Source organism: Oncorhynchus mykiss, chromosome 28, assembly GCF_013265735.2.
Source record: "Oncorhynchus mykiss isolate Arlee chromosome 28, USDA_OmykA_1.1, whole genome shotgun sequence".
Taxonomy (NCBI): Eukaryota; Metazoa; Chordata; class Actinopteri; order Salmoniformes; family Salmonidae; genus Oncorhynchus; species Oncorhynchus mykiss.
This window is the reverse complement of record NC_048592.1, coordinates 28,693,386-28,715,957: the sequence shown is the minus strand read 5'-3', so window position 1 is coordinate 28,715,957 and position 22,572 is coordinate 28,693,386. Positions and strand designations below refer to the sequence as shown.

The 22,572-nt window shown below is 42.2% G+C and overlaps 2 protein-coding genes across 11 annotated transcripts in view; one reads left to right on the top strand and one right to left on the bottom strand.

Annotated features, from left to right (window-relative positions):
- LOC110508857 (cyclic AMP-dependent transcription factor ATF-6 alpha) overlaps positions 1-9,870 on the top strand; it is a 47,596-nt gene extending 37,726 nt beyond the window's left edge. For all 9 annotated transcript variants that reach the window (XM_036966327.1, XM_036966328.1, XM_036966324.1 and 6 more), the window contains 2 exons: positions 3,841-3,925; positions 8,706-9,870. In XM_036966327.1, the coding sequence (XP_036822222.1) occupies positions 3,841-3,925; positions 8,706-8,875 (255 nt within the window). In that variant the 3' untranslated portion in view covers positions 8,876-9,870. The remainder of the gene's footprint in view (positions 1-3,840; positions 3,926-8,705) is intronic.
- A 1,479-nt stretch (positions 9,871-11,349) lies between these two features.
- On the bottom strand, positions 11,350-21,603 carry LOC110508856 (olfactomedin-like protein 2B). Of its 2 annotated transcripts, none has more exons than XM_021589717.2 (8): positions 21,139-21,603; positions 19,840-20,103; positions 19,471-19,578; positions 18,824-19,012; positions 18,142-18,337; positions 12,667-13,170; positions 12,301-12,477; positions 11,350-12,130 (listed from the first exon to the last, which is right to left on the bottom strand). In XM_021589717.2, the coding sequence occupies exons 1-8, from the start codon at positions 21,304-21,306 to the stop codon at positions 11,532-11,534; spliced, it is 2,205 nt and encodes a 734-aa protein (XP_021445392.2). In that variant the 5' UTR covers positions 21,307-21,603; the 3' UTR covers positions 11,350-11,531. The 2 variants fall into 2 exon arrangements, with proteins under 2 accessions (XP_021445392.2, XP_021445395.2); XM_021589720.2 differs by having other exon boundaries at positions 12,667-13,167.
- Positions 21,604-22,572: the final 969 nt, after the last annotated feature.

The window sequence follows — 22,572 nt, the reverse complement described above, 5'->3', positions numbered from 1 at the left end:
AAACCTAAGCTCTCTGTCTGGCCTGATGGGATGAACAGAGCAGCGTCTGGTCTCAGTGGTCTGTCTCAAAGAGCACGCCACGGCGCAAGTGATGGAAAGAGCAGAATGCTAACTTAATGCATTGGACCATGGCTGCTGTGGGAAAGAAAAGCTGAGCCCAAAGTTTTGTAGGTGAACATGATGATCAGGAATATATTCATACAGTATTTTACTGAATCACTTTTGATGATGATAATTGGCTCGCTGGGGTACTGTGCAAACGGCAAAGACATTTTCGGACAAAATGGTAGAAATGTTTCCCAATCATTTTTTCCCCCCGAAGCTCATGGAAACGTTCCATCTGAGTTCAGGGCTACCCGCTTTTACAATCTTTGCCAAAGAGAATTCCAAAGGGAATTTCATTAAAATGTTAAATTTAAAACATTTAAAAAGGTATCCTTTTTATATAAAACTATACTAAATATAATCACATCACTAAATAATTGATCAACGGCACTCTGTAGGGTAGCACCATGGTGTAGCCGTAAGACAGCTAGCTTCCATCCTCCACTGAGTACATTGACTTCAATACAAAACCTAGGAGGATCATGGTTCTCACTCTTCCATAGACTTACACAGTAATTATGACAATGTCCGGAGGATGTCCTCCAACCTATCATAAGTTACAGCTAGCTAGCACTGCAGTGCATAGAATGTGGGGAGTAGTTGACTCAGAACTATTTTGAAAAAATGTATTTAGCCTTTTTTTTCACTTAGTTTCACTTACTTAGCTAGCAAATGCAGCTAGCAAGTTTAGCTTCCTGAAACACCCTGCTCAAACAGAGGGATGCTATGTTAGCTAGCTGGCTATGTCTATCCAGCACAATACTGGAACTCTTCCAAGGTAAGCTTTTAGTTTTACAAATGTAATACCACTGGGACCCTCCGGTGTAAAGTAGATGTGAGAAGGAATACAACGTGGCTACTATGAAACTGTGAACTGTGTTTACGTGTGATCTGTGGTGTAATCATTCCACCGATTCTGTTGAAAAATGTTTCTTAAACAGAACTAAACGGGGATAAACATACCTGAATTTGTCCTATAGAAACTCTTGTTTGTAACTGTTGTACTAATTATACCCACTAACAGCTAGATGCAGGCAAGAGTGTGCAAGTCGGTATTGAATGTCACTATCTATCCGTGTCACTGTCTGTCACATAAATTTTGTCTCTCGACCTGTGTGCACCTACGTTGTAAATGTTCATTCATAGGCTAGGTTGTAGCAACCTCATGATGGGTACAGGGAAAATGTGAGTATCATGTAGTAGCCTAAACCTATCACTGTTACATTTAACTGGGTGAATGGAATATGAATGTCATCCAATATGCTGTAATAGAAAATAAAATGCTAATTTAAAAAAATGTTCCTCCCTCATCTGAAATGGCACTGACCGCCACTGACATAGACAGCTAGCACTATCCCTTGAAGCTTTTACTTCCTGCTTTGCTCCTATGGATATACTCGCAATAGCCACCAGTCCGCCCATTATGCCATCATTGATTTGAATGGGGACGCCCGTTCTATTCAATATATTTATGTGTTTAACACTGTATCAAAGCTCCATAGTTTTGTCAGATTTTAAAAACTAGTGTTATTTGAAGGGCTGGATCAGAACCAGTCTCTCTGTCTAGTTCAAGACTAGTTGTCCCTGGCTTCCATGTCTTAAAGCAGTGTTTCCCAACTCCATTCCTTGACTACCCCACAACAGCACACATTTTTGTTGTAGCCCCAGACAAACGCACGTGATTCAACTCCTTGAGGGCATGATCGTTAGTTGAAACAGGAGGCCAGAGTTCCAGATTCTCCTCTTCACTGTTGACGTTGAGACTGGCGTTTTGCGGGTACTATTTAATGTATTTACTCATCAATCTGCAAACAATAGTCAAAGTGAAAACAGGTTTAGAATTTTTTTTGAAATGTATTAAAAATTAAGACATACCTTGTTTATGTAAGTATTCAGAACCTTTGCAATGAGACTCCAAATTGAGCTCAGGTGCAACCTGTTTCCATTGATTATCCTTGATGTTTCTAAAACTTCATTGGAGTTCACCTGTGGTAAATTAAATTGATTGGACATGATTTGGAAAGGCACACGCTTGTCTATGTAAGGTCCCACAGTTGACAGTGCATGTCAGAGCAAAAACCAAGCCATGAGGTCAAAGGAATTGTCCGTAGAGCTCAGAGACGGGATTGTGTCAAGGCACAGATCTGGGGAAGGGTACCAAAAAATGTATGCAACATCGAAGGTCTCCAAGAACACAGTGGCCTCCATTCTTAAATGGAAGACGTTTGGAACCACTAAGACTCTTCCTAGAGCTGGCCAACCGGCCAGGGAGGTGACCAAGAACTCGATGGCCAAGCTGACAGAGCTCCAGGCTTCCTCTGTGGAGATGGTTGTCCTTCTGGAAGGTTCTCCCATCTCTGCATCATTCCACCAATCAGGCCTTTATGGTAGGTTGGCAAGACGGAATCCACTCCTCAGTAAAAGGCACATGACAGCCCTGCTTGGAGTTTGCCAAAAGGCACCTAAAAGACTATTAGACCATGAGAAACAAAGCTTCACGTCTGGAGGAAACCTGGAACCCTCCAGAGGGTGAAGTATGGTGGTGGCAGCAGCATCTGGGGCGGCAGGGTAGCCTAGTGGTTAGAGCGTTGGACTAGTAACCGGAAGGTTGCGAGTTCAAACCCCCGAGCTGACAAGGTACAAATCTGTCGTTCTGCCCCTGAACAGGCAGTTAACCCACTGTTCCCAGGCCGTCATTGAAAATAAGAATTTGTTCTTAACTGACTTGCCTGGTTAAATAAAGGTAAAATAAAAAAAATAAAAAAATCATACTATGGGGATATTTTTCAGCAGCAGGGACTGGGAGACTAGTTAGGGTTGAGGGAAAGATGAACGGAGCAAAGAACAGGGAGATCCTTGATGAAGACCTGCTCCAGAGCTCTCAGGACCTTAGACTGGGAGGCGACGATTCACCTTCCAACAGGACAACGACCCTAAGCACACAGCCAAGACAATGCAGGAGTGGCTTTGGGACAAGTCTGTCTTTAAATTGCCCAGCCAGAGCCCAGACTTGAACCCAATTGAACCTGGACTTGAACCCGATTGAACATCTCTGGAAATACCTCAAAATAGCTGTTTCAGCGACGCTCCCCATTCAACCTGACAGAGCTTGAGAGGATCTTAAGAGAAGAATGGGAGAAACTTCCCAAATACAAGTGTGCCAAGCTTGTAGCGTCATACCCAAGAATACTTGAGGCTGTAATCTCTTCAACAAAGTACTGAGTAAAGGGTCTGAATACTTATGTATTTGTGATATCAGTTTTGTTTTGTTTTGCATAAGGCAGTAACGAAACAAAGTGGAAAAAGTCAAGGGGGTCTGAATACTTTCTGAATACATTGTAAATAGAAACTGTTTAGTACCACAAAATACATTAAATAAATAAAATCCTGATCTTTTATCTCTCAGATATAGAACTGACACTTCAGAACAAACTTCTTTTAGATTTTTTTTTCTGTTTTTCCATGTAGTGAATTTGTTATTCAATATGTTTGTATGGGCTAAAAGCAGTGTTAGAACAAATAACATTTGTATATATTTTTATACTTCAAGGGGTGTTAAAATTCTAACTCGAATAGCAAAATGACCATTGATATGACCTTCTTAAAACAATTCCATATAGCTTAATAGAACCCCCCCCCCCTCCGGCTTAGACTATAATGGGTTAAGGACCAGTTCAACTTAGTTAATGCAGTTAGTCATTAGTTATCTAACGCCAACTCTTTCTTTCCTCGTAGGATCACCTTCTGCTCCCTGCGACCAACCGCAGCAAAGGGAGAAGGCCAAAGATGTCCTTGGTGTTACCAGCTATTAATGTGAATGGTAAGGACTAGTAACCAATGGGAACTGAGCAATAGCAAGCCAAAAATAACCATTTGACTTTAAACTCTAAGGAAGTTTATTGATGTACGTTTTGGAGAAGAGCTTTCACGTAATCAGAAGCCACAGCCAATTTACATCTCCACCTTCCTTCTGTGTATAAACAGACAACCTACGCTCACTGTACACTATAGTCATCAGTATAGTTACAGCTTGAACCAGCTTGAACAAATGACTGTTATTGTGATGGCTGAATGCTCACTTTTTCTTTTCGTCTTGAAAGCTTTCCTCTATATTTACTTCCTATTGTATTAGTGACAGAAATAGCTTTCAGGTGTAAACTAAGCAATTTTTTTACTTCTGTCATGTGCAATGAATTAGGCTATTTTGCTAAGGGCAATCGTATTGGTCTGTTGGTGTCCCTTCTACCCTGAAGAAAATAAGTAGAATACAGATTTTCCAAGGATAGAATGTACACTTTCTGAAGTTCAGAGACAACAGTACTGTACGGTAGGTACATTTGCTTTTCTAATCATAGGCGATTTACTGTCTCTCCAGTAGCAGGGGAGGGTTAAGCTTTCGAGAAGAGCTTTTCTGGGGGAGCCAGAAACATTTTGAAAATACGAGTTGGCTTATACTACATATGTAGGATCTTCATTTTACCAGTTTCTCATGGCAGGATAATTAGTCTGCAGCAGCAGGAAATGTGAATTATTCTGTGGATTCTAATTCATGAAAATTGTTGTAGGGTTGATACATTTGTTGTTAGGGCAAATCAAATCAGAAATTTGGAAGTGGAAATTACAAAATTTAGAAGCCCTTTTAAACCTTGAATACAGTTGCAGGTACAGTTGAAGTCGGATGCAGGTACAGTTGAAGTCGGGAGTTTACATACACCTTAGCCAAGTACATTTAAACTCAGTTTTTCACAATTTCTAACATTTAATCCAAGTTAACTCCCTGTTTTAGGTCAATTAGGATCACCACTTTATTTTAATGAAGTGAAATGTCAGAATAATAGTAGAGAATGATTTATTTTAGCTCTAATTTCTTTCATCACATTCCCAGTGGGTCAGAAGTTTACATACACTCAATTAGTATTTGGTAGCATTGCCTTTAAATTGTTTAACTCGGGTCAAATGTTTCGGGTAGCCTTCCACAAGCTTCCCAGAATAAGTTGGGTGAGTTTTGGCCCATTCCTCCTGACAGAGCTGGTGTAACTGAGTCAGGTTTGTAGGCCTCCTTGCTCGCACATGCTTTTTCAGTTCTGCCCAATCTATAGGAGGTCATGGCTTTGTGATGGCCACACAATACCTTGACTTTGTTGTCCTTAAGCCATTTTCCACAACTTTGGAAGTATGCTTGGGGTCATTGTCCATTTCGAAGACCCATTTGCGACCAAGCTTTAACTTCCTGATTGATGTCTTGAGATGTTGCTTCAATATATCCACATAATTTTCCTACCTCATGATGCCATCTATTTTGTGAAGTGCACCAGTCCCTCCTGCAGCAATGCACCCCCACAACATGATGCTGCCACCCCCGTGCTTCACGGTTGGAATGGTGTTCTTCGGCTTGCAAGACTCCCCCTTTTTCCTCCAAACATAACGATGGTCATTATGGCCAAACAGTTCTATTTTTGTTTCGTCAGACCAGAAGACATTTCTCCAAAAAGTACAATCTTTGTCCCCATGTGTAGTTGAAAACTGTAGTCTGGCTTTTTTATGGAGGTTTTGGAGCAGTGGCTTCTTCCTTGCTGAATGGCCTTCAGGTTGTGTTGATGTAGGACTCGTTTTACTGTGGATATAGATACTTTTGTACCTGTTTCCTCCAGCATCTTCACAAGGTCCTTTGCTGTTCTGGGATTGATTTGCACTTTTCGCACCAAAGTACGTTCATCTCTAGGAGACAGAACGTGTCTCCTTCCTGAGCGGAATGAGGGCTGCGTGGTCACATGGTGTTTATACTTGCGTACTATTGTTTGTACAGATGAACCTGTTACCTTCAGGCGTTTGGAAATTGCTCCCAAAGGTTTTTTTTCCTGAGGTCTTGGCTGATTTCTTTTTGATTTTCTCATGATTTCAAGCAAAGATACACTGAGTGTGAAGGTAGGCCTTGAAATACATCCACAGATAAACCTCCAATTGACTCAAATGATATCAATTAGCCTATCAGAAGCTTCTAAAGCCATGACGACATCATTTTCTGGAATTCTCCAAGCTGTTTCTAAAGGCACAGTCAACTTAGTGTATGTAAACTTCGGACCCACTGCAATTGTGATACAGTGAAATTTTCTGTCTTAACAATTATTGGAATAATTACTTGTGTCATGCACAAAGTAGATGTCCTAACCGACTTGCCAAAACTATAGTTTGTTAACAAGAAATGTGTGGAGTGGTTGAAACACTTAGGTTGGAGTAATTAAAACTAGTTCATGTAAACCTCCGACTTCAAGTGTATGTATTTTAAGCTAGTAAGTATTTCCATACTATGTACTATGATTAGCATTTAACCGTTTAAAATAAAAGAGTAGATGAAGTGTGAAAATTCCAGATTACAAAGCATCCACTGCACTTGATTCTCATAGCGTCTGATGTTTCAAACGGTACCTCCGTTTCTCATAAAGGCTCTATGCTCAGCACTAAATGCTGTGAGACCACCATGCTTTGGAGTTATTATCATGGTTCGTTCATTCCACACCAATACTGTCTTTCAGAGCTCAGCCCTTACAGACAAGCACCTCCGGCCAAAGGAAAACCTCCCTCCCTGGACACCTCTGGGGATCGGCTGCCTTCAGTGCAGGAGCCTCGCCATTATGGCCTTGAGCCAGGCCCCTGTAAACATACTTTAGTGGGTCCCAGAGGCCCGCCAGTATAGAACATTGCAGAGGCTGCTCTTACCCGCCTCACACTGTTAATGGCCCTGAAACATTCCAAGACCTGTTTCCTGAGTCTTATGGATCAAGTTTGTTATGCAAACATGCATCATCCTACAAAACCGAACTTTATGCTGACTGCTTGTTGATAGCAGTTTTACTTTCTCTGAATCCAGACATTTAAATCTGAAGTTTGGCATGTTTTTGTAGGGAAAGATTCATCATTAACTTCTTTGTTTAAGGTCTAGGCCATTAGCTCCCACAACATTAGCCAACATGTTTTGGATCTGCTATTATGCAATCTCATAGATGGGTGACAATATCTAGATTACAGCTTTAGAGTGATTATGAGGAGAAGAGAGAGAGTGGGATAGAGGCGTAGGTGGAATAGAATGCAGTCCTGTCATGGGAATGCTTATGGTTTATTTATTTATCTCTGTTTCTCTTCCTCACAGTCTGTTTCTTTTGTTACCACCGTCTCGGTTTCTTTTGTTACCACCGTCTCGGTTTCTTTTGTTACCACCGTCTCGGTTTCTTTTGTTTTCAGTTTTTTTTGCGGTGCAGAAGTGGATGCCAGAGAGGAATTTGTTTGATGTGCTTATGGCTTTGTTGAAAGGATATGCAATGCTTATTACATATCATTAGATAATATCCTTGGAGAGGCACAGTGGTGGCTGCATATAATTGCCAGGTGATTGTAACGGTAGGTTGTAATTTTCCCCAGCCACAGAGTGTGGTTGTTTAGAAAGACATATTCTTGCCATAAATAGCTTCCATCTGTAGAAATCAGTTTGATATTCCTCACTACTTGAATATAAGATTTACCATAGTTTTGTCCTCAGAATCACTCTTCTGGGCTACAACATATGGTGCAAGAATGCCAAGTGGCCTTTTGAGTAACTGCCATAACCAATTGGCCTCAGTTGAAGGCTGCATGGTATGTGGAGGATAATGAAGGGTAATTGAGTATTTTTGTTCTCATGATTTGAAATAAGCCATTTCACTGTGTTGTCTTGACAGGCCCACATATTTTATCATGTTCACATCGTTTAATTTATGGTTGGTCTGACGCAAAGACTTCCACCATTTGGAATTAGCTATGCTCAGGTAAGTGCTGTGCCATTTGGAATAAGGTATGGTCTGTATGAATACACAAGTGTTCCATTTGGAATTAGCTATGAAATAAGCTGTGTGTCTGCCAAACAACTCAACACCTTCAAGTTCCAAGCCTTAAAACTGTAATCTCGAGACAATGTAGGTGTACACCTAGCAGCTAAAACTCAGATTCCTTGCACAGATATACATACAGGCGGATTCAGCTCAGTAACAAAAGTGTTAAATTCTATTTATCTTTACTGGGCAATATTTTTGAATAGTATATCTACAGTAGTGTATTCAGGTACTATGGGCTTATCATATTAGTTTTCATCAAACATACAGTAGAAACGCACATACTTTGAACGTCCATGTGTTCACAAAATGTGATCGGTTGCATAACCCTTTCAATTTCATTTCCATATGCATTAATCACCTTTAGATCCAGAGCCTGATCCCTACATGTGCCAATACATTCCTCCCGCTGGCTAAGCCACATGGACCTGGCCTTTCTGGCCAGGCTGATGGCTTCAGCCAGTGTTCTTCCAGGAGCTGGTGTTCAGCCTCCAGCCGTCCTGCAGGCTCCTTAGCCACCTGACACCAGACAGGGTCTCTGGGAGAAGGCAGTGAACCAAATAATGACTTGCATTTGGGCTCTAGAGCGCTAAGAGGATGGACTTTGGGATTGGATCCTCACAGAGAGACACTAGAAGGGGATCCCCTCGAGATCCTCATTGGATGTCTTGACCCAAGATGACTGAATATCATTTAGATTTTAACCATATTTTTTTTACTTATTGTATTTCATTACAGACTCTGTCATCAAGGATGACAAATTTGAGGTGATGATGCAGATTGACTGTGAGGTCATGGACACCAAGATCCTCCACATCAAAACCTCCAGCATCCCAGAGTTCCTACGTGCCAACACCACTGACTTCCAGGCTGCAGCATCGGTTGGTGTTCTATCAGACTCTGCCTGAACTTCACTTCAACCAGAATACCTGCCAATCTGAAAGCCTATAATTTAGCCAACATTTTGATATATTGATAAACTGTGACAATAAATGTAGCTCTGTTGTATCCTCTCTGGAAATGTTCTGCATCAATTTCACACATCCTCTGTCTTCCACATTTCACAAGTCCTTCTACCTCCGATGTTACAAATATATCAAGACTTATAAAGAAGTTGTCCAGCAACTGTTTGCCTCCATATTGCTTGGTTTAGAGCATCTGGTTTATGTTAAATTGACAGGCTGCCAATGCAGGCATCTAGGTCATTTGTTAGAATAAATATGGGACTTAATGTTGAACCCTGTGTAACCTCTTCAAAAAATTCCTTCACTGTCTTGACCCTACAGCTATTGCGCTCTTTTAATTGAGCCATAATTTTACCAAATGTAACCTAATACCTTTATACAAAACAGTAATTGATTCTGGACCCTATTGATGGAACCAAGCCACGCTAACAAGATCCTTTTCACTTTTATTAGTTGTTAATAGACATATCTGGTGTAGTTATGATTCTTACTTTTTATGAAGCCATGTTGAGTGAACAAAATTACTTACTAAAATCCCAAACAATGTAAGAAATACATTTACATTTTTGTCATTTAGTAGATGTTCTTATCCAGATCAACGTACAGTTTGTGCATTCATCTTAAGATAGCTAGGTGGGACAACCACATATCAGAGACATAGTAAGTATGCTTTCCTCAAAGTAGTTATCAGGAAAGTCAGAGCTAGAAAGGGGTGGGGGGTCAAGTGCAAGTGTGGTTCAGTTGAATGATTATTATTTTTGTGCAGTAGCAGTATCACACAAACATGATGTAAGGTATGAAGAGGTCATTCTTTTCAGAAAAGTGTACATTTTGGGTGTAAAAATGAATTTGTTTTGTTTGAGTTGCTTAATGGTTTGTCATGGTTTTCAGAGTTTTTCAGAAATAAAACCATGGACAGTAACATGTTCTAATACTGATGACTAGTGTGTGTCAGCATTCATGTTTGAAGGCATTTATTTTATTAAAAGCTTCATTTTAAATTACAGTATACACAACATACACTTTTTAAACTTCTAACAAGCAGTAAGAAATAACCGTGTCTTACTTCGCTGAATGATCTTGCCTGCTGCCATTTGGGCGGTTAAAAACGGTGACCATTAAATATAAAAATACAATAACATGTGTTGGGACAAAATGGGAGACATTTTGAGAAATAAAACACAAACAGAGCAACAGAGATTATAAAGTGCAAAACACAATGGCCCTGTAGACTGATCTACAATCCACTAAGACATCAAATGTACACTACTGTTTAAAAGTTTGAGAACACCTACTCATTCAAGGGTTTTGCTTCATTTTTTAATAATAACTATGAAATAAGACATGTAGTAACCAAACAAATCAAAATATATTTTATATTTGAGATTCTTCAAATTGCCACCCGTTGCCTTTGACAGCTTTGCACACTCTTGGCATTCTCTCAAGCAGCTTCATGAGGTAGTCAACTGGAATGCATTTCAATTAACAGGTGTGCTTTGTTAAAAGTTAATTTGTGGAATTTCTTTCCTTCTTAAGGAGAGTGATGATACCTCTGATGATACCTCTGCCTGCAGAGGATAAGTTCATTAGAGTTACCAGCCTCTGAAATTGCAGCCCAAATAAATGCAGACACATCTCAACATCAACTGTTCAGAGTAGACTGTGTAAATCAGGCCTTCATGATTGAATTGCTGCAGAGAAACCACCACTAAAGGACACCAATAAAAGAAGAGACTTGCTTGGGCCAAGAAACACGAGGAATGGACATTAGATCGCTGGAAATCTGTCCTTCCTCGTGTTTCTGGAGTCCAAATTCAAGATTTTTGGTTCCAACCGCTGTGTCTTTGTGAGACGCGGTGTGGATGAACGGATGATCTCCACATGTGTATTTCCCACCGTGAAGCATGGAGGAGGAGGTGTTATGGTGTGGGGATGCTTTGCTGGTGACACTGTCTGGGATTTATTTAGAATTCAAGGCACACTTAACCAGCATGGCTAACACAGCATTCTGCAGCGATACGCCATCCCATCTGGTTTGGACTTAGTGGGACTATCATTTGTTTTTCAACAGGACAATGACCCAACACACCTCCAGGCTGTGTAAGGGCTATTTGACCAAGAAGGAGAGTGATGGAGTGCTGCATCAGATGACCTGGCCTCAACAATCCCCCGACCTCAACCAAATTTAGATGGTTTGCGATGAGTCGGACTGCAAAGTCTAGGAAAAGCAGCCAACAAGTGCTCAGCATATGTGGAATCTCCTTCAAGACTGTTGGAAAAGCATTCCAGGTGAAGCTGGTTAAAATAGAGTGTGCAAAGCTGTCACCCAGGCAAAGGGTGGCTAATTGAAGAATCTCAAATAAAAAATATATTTTGATTTGTTTAACACTTTTTTGGTTACTACATGATTCCATATGTGTTATTTCATAGTTTTGATGTCTTCACTATTATTCTACAATGTAGAAAATAGTACAAATGAATAAAAACCCTTGAATGAGTAGGTGTTCTTAAACTTTTGAATGGTAGTGTATATATTTAGGATCTTTAATACAAAAAAGTGCTCGTCCCTTTATTATATGGATCACTACACGTCTGCTTTTTAATATGCAAATATAACATTGTAGGTCACCTGGTGACCGTTGTCCCATGCGTACAGCTTTTTGTCCTTGGGGTTGTAGTCGATTTGCGTCGTGTATGTGTAGTTGTTTGTGAAAGGTATTCTGGGGATCATCTGGGTGTGTGTGTGCGTATCAAAGGCGTAGGATATATTGGCGTGGGTGCGTTCGTAGTTGTCCACCGCATACAGGACACCACAAATGACAAAGGAGTTTCCGTAGAAGTGTCTCCTCAGGCCCGTTCTGAACGTACTCTGGAGGCTGAGGTCGGTCGGGTTCACGCGGCTTAGGATGATTACTTCCTGATGGAAGCCCTCCTCATCCAGAGCAGGGTACACTAACCACAGGCCGCTCTCATCCACCGCAAAGTCGATATCCGAGTGTCCTCGCCACCTCCAGGAGGCGTCCTCCTCCTCTAACACGGCGTCGTGCAGCGTCGTCCAGGCCGCCACGTAGAGCAGATGCAGGTCGAACTTGATGATGTCACGGGAGAAGGCGCGGTTGTAATAGAAAGCTCCGTTGTACACCACGTGGCCTGTGCCGATCCAGTTGTACGGTAGCTTGTAGGAATTGGTGAAATGTCCTGACAGGAAACAGACCAGAGAAATAATAAAGTATTCAATACTGAGCAGCACACATTGCACAAATCAAATGACACCATTACATGAATCTATTGCCATGTCTGTCTCGTAATCATGGCACCTAGAACCAAAGCAGTTACTTGGCTTTGAGACTATTCTATTGTGAAAATACCTTGTTTGAAGTTGTCCATGTCGTGGAATTCCAGTAGGTGGTTACCGTAGTAGTAGTTGGTGACATATATGACATTTCCGTTGCCTTTTGGGTCCTTCATCCAGGCCCCTTCCTTCCGACCGTAGGTGTTATGGGTCACTGGGTCCGAGATGGAGGCCAGAGTGTCTTTGCACATGCCTGTAAGTAAACATACAGAGATAAAGGTAATCTGTACTCCCCTCAGGTATTTAACGATCAAACAAAAAACACTATTTCCCTCCCAAAAATATCAATGTAGTGTATAATACAAATCATGCCTTTTTCAGCATCAAATTTGAATTTTACTTTGGAAAATAAAAAATCTGATCAACCAAATAATTTTTTTACCAGGGACTTTAGGGATTGCCGAGGGGACCTCTGAGGGGCCCTCTGTCCAGCTGATGTGATGCTTGGGTTTGGGTGCACCCGTCACCTTGCTGGGTGGGGCTGTGGTGCTGTTGACCTGTCGCACTGCAGCGGTTAGAGACGTGGTCAAAACAGACAAGGTTTCAGGTTTCCTAGTGGCCACTGGTTGAGTGGTGCTTGCGCTTGTCGCAACCATTGTAGTAGTGGTGGTTGCTGCGGTCGTAGTTGTGGTTGGAATGGTTGTGGTCGGGATGAAGACAGTGGTTGATGGTGTCTCGGTAGCTCTAGGGGCAGATGTGGTGGGATTCCCTTGGGGACTAGGGGCTGTTTTGGAGGCACGAGTGGCCTGGTTGTCTGGGTTCCACTTCCTGTCTTGCGATGTTGGTGTCGGGGTGCCTGCTACAGGTCTGGGCTGGGTCGGTCTCAGGAGCTGGTCATCGATGAGCAGGTCCATGGAACCATCACCGCTCAGGGCTTCGTCTGCTGCTGGTGAATGAGCATCACAAGCATCATCTACAGTACACCAATATACTCAAGAAGCCTCTCCAATCTCATATTAAACCCCAGAACAAAACATGTCTATTTATTTTATTTTATTTATTTTACCTTTATTTAACCAGGTAGGCAAGTTGAGAACAAGTTCTCATTTACAATTGCGACCTGGCCAAGATAAAGCAAAGCAGTTCGACAGATACAACAACACAGAGTTACACATGGAGTAAAACAAACATACAGTCAATAATAAAGTATAAACAAGTCTATATACAATGTGAGCAAATGAGGTGAGAAGGGAGGTAAAGGCAAAAAAAGGCCTTGGTGGCAAGGTAAATACAATATAGCAAGTAAAACACTGGAATGGTAGTTTTGCAATGGAAGAATGTGCAAAGTAGAAATAAAAATAATGGGGTGCAAAGGAGCAAAATAAATAAATAAATTAAATACAGTTGGGAAAGAGGTAGTTGATAGGGCTAAATTATATGTGGGCTATGTACAGGTGCAGTAATCAGTGAGCTGCTCTGACAGTTGGTGCTTAAAGCTAGTGAGGGAGATAAGTGTTTCCAGTTTCAGAGATTTTTGTAGTTCGTTCCAGTCATTGGCAGCAGAGAACTGGAAAGAGAGACGGCCAAAGAAAGAATTGGTTTTGGGGGTGACTAGAGAGATATACCTGCTGGAGCGTGTGCTACAGGTGGGAGATGCTATGGTGACCAGCGAGCTGAGATAGCAGGGTCTTGTAGATGACATGGAGCCAGTGGGTTTGGCGACGAGTATGAAGCGAGGGCCAGCCAACGAGAGCGTACAGGTCGCAATGGTGGGTAGTATATGGGGCTTTGGTGACAAAACGGATTGCACTGTGATAGACTGCATCCAGTTTGTTGAGTAGGGTATTGGAGGCTATTTTGTAAATGACATCGCCAAAGTCGAGGATTGGTAGGATGGTCAGTTTTACAAGGGTATGTTTGGCAGCATGAGTGAAGGATGCTTTGTTGCGAAATAGGAAGCCAATTCTAGATTTAACTTTGGATTGGAGATGTTTGATATGGGTCTGGAAGGAGAGTTTACAGTCTAACCAGACACCTAAGTATTTGTAGTTGTCCACGTATTCTAAGTCAGAGCCGTCCAGAGTAGTGATGTTGGACAGGCGGGTAGGTGCAGGTAGTGATCGGTTGAAGAGCATGCATTTAGTTTTACTTGTATTTAAGAGCAGTTGGAGGCCACGGAAGGAGAGTTGTATGGCATTGAAGCTTGCCTGGAGGGTTGTTAACACAGTGTCCAAAGAAGGGCCGGAAGTATACAGAATGGTGTCGTCTGCGTAGAGGTGGATCAGAGACTCACCAGCAGCAAGAGCGACCTCATTGATGTATACAGAGAAGAGAGTCGGTCCAAGAATTGAACCCTGTGGCACCCCCATAGAGACTGCCAGAGGTCCGGACAACAGACCCTCAGATTTGACACACTGAACTCTATCAGAGAAGTAGTTGGTGAACCAGGCGAGGCAATCATTTGAGAAACCAAGGCTGTTGAGTCTGCCGATGAGGATGTAGTGATTGACAGAGTCGAAAGCCTTGGCCAGATCAATGAATACGGCTGCACAGTAATGTTTCTTATCGATGGCGGTTAAGATATCGTTTAGGACCTTGAGCGTGGCTGAGGTGCACCCATGACCAGCTCTGAAACCAGATTGCATAGCAGAGAAGGTATGGTGAGATTCAAAATGGTCGGTAATCTGTTTGTTGACTTGGCTTTCGAAGACCTTAGAAAGGCATGGTAGGATAGATATAGGTCTGTAGCAGTTTGGGTCAAGAGTGTCCCCCCCTTTGAAGAGGGGGATGACCGCAGCTGCTTTCCAATCTTTGGGAATCTCAGACGACACGAAAGAGAGGTTGAACAGGCTAGTAATAGGGGTGGCAACAATTTCGGCAGATAATTTTAGAAAGAAAGGGTCCAGATTGTCTAGCCCGGCTGATTTGTAGGGGTCCAGATTTTGCAGCTCTTTCAGAACATCAGCTGAATGGATTTGGGAGAAGGAGAAATGGGGAAGGCTTGGGCGAGTTGCTGTTGGGGGTGCAGTGCTGTTGACAGGGGTAGGAGTAGCCAGGTGGAAAGCATGGCCAGCAGTAGAAAAATGCTTATTGAAATTTTCAATTATGGTGGATTTATCAGTGGTGACAGTGTTTCCTATCTTCAGTGCAGTGGGCAGCTGGGAGGAGGTGTTCTTATTCTCCATGGACTTTACAGTGTCCCAGAACTTTTTTGAGTTAGTGTTGCAAGAAGCAAATTTCTGCTTGAAAAAGCTAGCCTTGGCTTTTCTAACTGCCTGTGTATAATGGTTTCTAGCTTCCCTGAACAGCTGCATATCACGGGGGCTGTTCGATGCTAATGCAGAACGCCATAGGACGTTTTTGTGTTGATTAAGGGCAGTCAGGTCTGGGGAGAACCAAGGGCTATATCTGTTCCTGGTTCTAAATTTCTTGAATGGGGCATGTTTATTTAAGATGGTTAGGAAGGCATTTTAAAAAAATATCCAGGCATCCTCTACTGACGGGATGAGGTCAATATCCTTCCAGGATACCCCGGCCAGGTCGATTAGAAAGGCCTGCTCGCTGAAGTGTTTCAGGGAGCGTTTTACAGTGATGAGAGGAGGTCGTTTGACCGCTGACCCATTACGGATGCAGGCAATGAGGCAGTGATCGCTGAGATCTTGGTTGAAGACAGCAGAGGTGTATTTAGAGGGGAAGTTGGTTAGGATGATATCTATGAGGGTGCCCGTGTTTAAGGCTTTGGGGAGGTACCTGGTAGGTTCATTGATAATTTGTGTGAGATTGAGGGCATCAAGTTTAGATTGTAGGATGGCTGGGGTGTTAAGCATGTTCCAGTTTAGGTCGCCTAGCAGCACGAGCTCTGAAGATAGATGGGGGGCAATCAGTTCACATATGGTGTCCAGAGCACAGCTGGGGGCAGAGGGTGGTCTATAGCAGGCGGCAACGGTGAGAGACTTGTTTTTAGAAAGGTGGATTTTTAAAAGTAGAAGTTCAAATTGTTTGGGTACAGACCTGGATAGTAGGACAGAACTCTGCAGGCTATCTTTGCAGTAGATTGCAACACCGCCCCCTTTGGCAGTTCTATCTTGTCTGAAAATGTTGTAGTTTGGAATTAAAATGTCTGAATTTTTGGTGGTCTTCCTAAGCCAGGATTCAGACACAGCTAGAACATCCGGGTTGGCAGAGTGTGCTAAAGCAGTGAATAGAACAAACTTAGGGAGGAGGCTTCTAATGTTAACATGCATGAAACCAAGGCTATTACGGTTACAGAAGTCGTCAAAAGAGAGCGCCTGGGGAATAGGAGTGGAGCTAGGCACTGCAGGGCCTGGATTCACCTCTACATCGCCAGAGGAACATAGGAGGAGTAGAATAAGGGTGCGACTAAAAGCAATAAGAATTGGTCGTCTAGAACGTCTGGAACAGAGAGTAAAAGGAGGTTTCTGGGGGCGATAAAATAGCATCAAGGTATAATGTACAGACAAAGGTAAGGTAGGATGTGAATACAGTGGAGGTAAACCTAGGTATTGAGTGATGAAGAGAGAGATATTGTCTCTAGAAACATCATTGAAACCAGGAGATGTCATTGCATGTGTGGGTGGTGGAACTAATAGGTTGGATAAGGTATAGTGAGCAGGACTAGAGGCTCTACAGTGAAATAAGCCAATAAACACTAACCAGAACAGCAATGGACAAGACATATTGACATTAAGGAGAGGCATGCTTAGTCGAGTGATCAAAAGGGTCCAGTGAGTGGAGAGGTTGGTTTAGGGTCACGGCGATTTAGACAGCTAGCCAAGCCAACCGGTAGCAAGCTAGCATAGGATGGAGTCTGTTGTTAGCCACCTCTTGCGTTCGGTCAGTAGATTAGTGGGGTTCCGTGTGGTAGAGGGGATTAATCCAAATCACACAACAACAACAAAAATAAGAACAATAGATATAGTTATAGAGGCCCGAGAAGAAAACATAATAATTCAAATAAATAAATTGTCCGATTGTCTATTCAGATAGCAGCCGGAAAGACAGCTAACGGTTAGCGGGCCGCAGATGGGCGTTCCGGTAACGTCGCGACAGAGGAGCCAGCCGGATCTCCTTCAGGTAGATAACGTCGGCAGTCCGGTTGTGAAGGCCCGGTGGGGCTCCGCGTAGGCAGTGAAACGGGTCCGGATAGGTGACTGCAGCCCAGGAGTGAATGATGGAACTCAGGCGTGATTGACGGAGCTGGCTAGCACCGGAACAATCGATGTTTGCTCCGGAATCGACGAAAGCCGACTGTCACACGGATAGCAGCTAGCTAGCTGTGAGATCCGGGTATGAATGTCCAGAGAGCAGTTGAAATCCAGGGACATGGAGAGAAAAATTGGTCCGGTATGTTCCGTTCCGAGCCGCGCTGCGCCGTACAAAACTGGCGATAGATTTTCGATAGATTTTCGAGCTAAAGGACAGCCGATGACCACAAACCGTGGTTAGCTTCTGATTAGCTTCTGGGCTAGCTCCTGGCTAGCTTCTGGCTAGTTTCTGGCCAGCCTCCTGGAGTTTCTGGCTAGCTTCCTGAAGGATTGCAGATCTGAGGTAAATAATACTTTTTTATAAATATAAATTGGTGAGGCTGGTTGCAGGAGAGTGTTTAGAAGATGAGTTGATGGAAAATAAAAATAAAATGTATGTGAAAAAAAGTTGAATATATATATATATACAGGACACGACAAGACGAGGACAAAAGACGTCTGAACTGCTATGCGATCTTGGATCAGAGTGTTCTATAGAGTGGTCTATAGGCACAGACCCAATATAGAGACCCCCAAAAAGAAGCCGTCGACAACACTAAAATCCCTGGGAAGATGTGCTGTATGTTCTGAACTGGATAGACCACTGCTATGTTAGTTGTTCTAGTATATGTCCAGTATTTTAATGGACTTACTGAGCTCCTCAGCGGCTCCCTCGTCCACCGTTTTGGCCTTGTAGAAAGTCACTCCTCTGATGACTATGCCGTTGAGTCCCACCTTGCCTTTCAGGGGCCTCTGGGGCTCCTCCCTGTTTTGCTGCTGGCTCCTCTTCAGCATGGGCCTGGTGGTCCCCTGGCCCTTGGCCCCAATGTAGCGCTCCTCATACTTCTTCTATAGGAGGATCCAATCACAAAGGACCAAATGTTACCATTGTGTTATCGTAAAGCTTTTACGAGACAACTGTACTACATACTATACCTGTTGATTTTTAGTTACAATAAGTTCTTAGCAGCCATTTGTCGCATGGCAGTAAAGTTTTCTGTTTCTGATTTGAAATTGTAATACTAGGCTACAGAAACAAATGCTATGGTTTTGAACATATTGTTTTTCTGAAAATGTATGCAGTCGAGGTTCAAAGTAAGAAAGTCATTTATTGTCAAATACTCTGAAGTCTGAAGAAAATTCATTGTTTTCTGAGACATCTGGAAACGGTTGTAGTCCAAAAAGCAGACTGGTTTTGATCCTGCCACACTGTATTAAAGACAGCGCCAGGCTACTGGCTACCTTAATGTCTTGCCAACGTTTCCACTACAAGTCCAAAGAGACTGACTGCCTTGGTTAGCATAGACTTTGTGTGTGTATGTGTGTGCGTCTTACCTCTGTGTTAGCATAAGCTGCAGCTGTATCCTTCTGCAGGGACGGCTCCAGCTCAGTCAGACGTTTTCTCTTTTCCATCCACTGCTGGGCTCTTCTCTCCTTCTCTCTCTCCTTCTCTCTCTCCTTTTCCTCACTAGAGGGGCTCCTCATACTCACTTTATCCTTCTCCGTGTGGTTACAAGAAAAGGTCTGGACACCCACAGAGACAAAGCAAAATGGTGAGAAGCCAGTACCATGACCATAGACTCTAAGGCAGGGCTCATCGACTAGATGCAACCGGGGGCAGATTATTTTCTTGAGCGGATGGTCAGGGGGCTGGAACATCATTACAAATAACTTGTAGACTGCAAATTGACCACAAGGAGCACCAACAGCTATAATATTTGACTAAAACATAATCATTTCAAACCTTGCTTACATTTGTATACAATCAAATATATCTCGCTATCATGTGTGCAAATAATTTGGAACAGATTTCCAAAATGAAAATCACTTGGAGCTGATTTGTTGGTGTTTTTACAGTCTTTTATGCCCCCTCCCCCCAAAAAATATTATCACCCCCGGGCCAGCAGTTAGGGAACCCTGCTGTAAGCTACGCAAGCTATGACTGCCCATTCTGAAATGCCTATGAGTGTCAGATAACAAACCTTTTCTATATTGTCAACCCGGTTGAGGAGTTTGGTTGTAACTGAGTGCAACTTTAACAGATCCATCCCGTAAAACGCTCCCTCCAGTAACTCCATTACTGTTGAGAGCTGTAAGAGAAAGAGATCAGAATCAATGCAGTACATGTTAGATAACATACATGTACATGTCGTAGTCCTGTCTCACGCTGTTTTCAACCACATGTTTTCAATCACAGATGTGGACATTTTCATTCAGATCAAATAAAGTTTGAGGAAATATTCCATTGCAAAGGGACCTGGCTAACTCCTTGTTTGACAAAGTCTATGGGTTATTTTATGATGGACCAGTGTAGTGTTTTTTGTCCTAAGAGGTAGGGGCTTATGTTTTACCTTGATGTCATCTTTCCCCGCCTCCTGTAGCTTCTTGAACCTGTAATCTCCCTCGCAGGGATTCAGAGCAGAGGGCGGGGCTATACAGGCACACTTTTTACAACTGGGCCCCGATTGGGTCTCCACTGTGTAGAAGTCTTCGGCCTCAGCGGCGCCCTCCTCTATTCGCCGGCAGGCACTTCTGCTCAGCGGTCTGACAACACATTTACAGCGACAGTCTGAGCCTTCCGACAGCGTTTTCACTTTGTCATAATCTCCCAGCAGCTATAATTGAGAAGAGATGGGTAGAGCATGGGTAGTCCACCAATTTAGGAGCACACCATTTCACAATTCACACAGACACAAGGCATTGACACATGCATTGGGTCAGTTCAGTGGAGGCTGGTGGAAGGAGATGTAGGAGGACAGCCTAGTGGTTAGAGTGTTGGGTCAGTAACCGAAATGTTGCTGGATCGAATCCCCGAGCTGACAAGGTAAAAATCTGTTGTTCTGCCTCTGAGCAAGGCAGTTAACCCACTGTTTCCTGGGCGCTGTGGATGTTGATTAAGGAAGCCCCTGCACCTCTCTGATTCAGAGGTTAAAGCTGAAGACACATTTCAGTTCAAGGCATTAAGTTACCTAGTCAGACTAGGTATCCCCTTTTCCTTGGAATGGAATGGAATAAATGGAACTGAGTCAAACATGTTGGTTTGATAAGTTCTCTTTGTTCCAGTCCCAATCCAGTCACTACAATGAGCCCGTCCTCATATAGCTCCTCCCACCAGCCTCCTCTGGTGCAGTTACTTATAGGATGGATCAACATAGAATATTAATGAGCATGTATACATTTATCACTACAAACTACCATCTCATCTCTCTGATACCAAATATGTTATGCACATTGCACATTGAAATCGACTTATGTAGAAAATGTAGCAAAAAATAGTGCTTTTTAACTCTTTATATGGGTATGAAAAATATGTTTGTCTTACGAACATATTTCACATTTAAGAGAACATTTTAAAACTAAACTATAAACTATATACTAAAATGACAACGCTCGGTGTGCATGCGTAAGTACGCATGATAAGTGCTCAACGTAATAGGTACATTTTTCCAAGGCCAAGATTCATAGACCATGAAGTGTCAATTATTAATATTCTAAACTAAACGGAATTAAAATGCTTGGGGAAATTACATTATTCTTCCTCTTAGTTATTCTCATTAACTGTCGCACTTGGCTTTAGGTAGGTATGGGCTGTGCGTAAAATTAGGCGATCTAATCAATCCTGTTACAAATACCGAGGAAGGTCTAAATACCTGAGTTAAAATGTTCTCCTGGTTGTCCATCTCATCATCTAGCAGTGGTCCGTCGGTCTGTTCTAATTCCTCTTTTATTCCATTATCCATTACGTCGCTGAATGCAACTTGTGCCCAAGTGAGAGCGACCGCACACCACAAGAGCAATATTTGCAACCTAGACACCATCTCCTAAATTACCAGGTGCACAATTGATAAATTGCTAATCAAAAAATGATGTATTTGAAACTCTCTGCAGCGAATGTAAAAAATAATAAAGTCGTTTAAAATATTAAAATGTTGTAATAAGGAATATTCAAATGTTATAATAAGATGTCCATGATAAAATACCAAAAAATGTGATCTCGCAATGGAAGTTAATCCGAGATGTATTTAGAGTCCTGAAAATGATTGTGGAAATGATTGTGTTGCCCTCGCTGTAAGTGATAGGTATGGCCCCTGTTGATGGTTGGAGGTGAATGAACAGGCAAGTGAACGTTCTAATGGTTGGTTATGGATAGGTGGGACGGACTTTATCATTATTGGATACAGGGTGCAGTCTGTCTCACAGAATGTTACAAGAGATTAAACAATAGTTTTCAAACATACTATTTGGTCATTAATGTTCTTTCTTCTTAACTGTATAGTTGTATAAATGCCTCTTCTGGCCATTGGTAAATGTTTGCTATAGAATTCCTGACTAGTAGGGTATTATTATAGGTGATATTATTTGATGCACTGCAGAATGAAGCTCATAAATCTGACACAATTTTAGAATAGGCTAGTTGTGGTTGAAATAATGAGAAAATGTGAGCCCCAAATTTACCCGATACCGCCATCTAGGGGATTATTTCTGTCATCGTCGGTTTATGTGATGGACATTAATTCTCCCACTATTACAGCAATGTGGGAATCAAGATAAATGAGTATTATCCGTTATATATTATTTAGAGTGAACAGCCATGATACATAGTGTATTTCATAATAATGTGCATTTCCCTCACAGAGTGGATCCTGTCATAACTGTTCAGCAGTTATTTACTGGTATACTGGTCTTGATACCTAGGCCACAGGTCTTGCAATTGTTCCTTAGATCAGTAGGTGGACTATAAGTGAACTTTTCTAATGCAGAATATTGTACTCAAATGCCTAAAGTATGAACACAAAGGCCAATATTGTATGTTTTACTTACAACTTACTTTTGATTATCTTGTTTGGGGCTAATGAACTTGTTTCCCAAATATAACGTCTGGGGGCCAGAAACAGTCAAATATGTATTATCAAGTAATTTAATATCACCTTTGCTCCAACTTAGACACTTTATTCTGTGTTTGGTAGGTAGTTCTGAAAGGTTCTCTTAAAGAGATAATAGAAAGGTTCAACAGCCTGTGCTCTTATTAACACAAGCCACTCCAACCAGTTACAATAACCTCCTCACCCTCTGAAGGATAGTTC

Bases quoted from the DNA above. Each gene is read 5' to 3' on its own strand.
- LOC110508856 (XM_021589717.2), bottom strand. From the start codon at position 21,306: ATGGTGTCTAGGTTGCAAATATTGCTCTTGTGGTGTGCGGTCGCTCTC. The intron at 20,104-21,138 runs GTATTTAGACCT...TCTCAATTATAG, and splicing joins AGGAGAACATTTTAACTCAG to CTGCTGGGAGATTATGACAA. The intron at 13,171-18,141 runs GTAAGTCCATTA...CTCATTCACCAG, and splicing joins GGGAGCCGCTGAGGAGCTCA to CAGCAGACGAAGCCCTGAGC.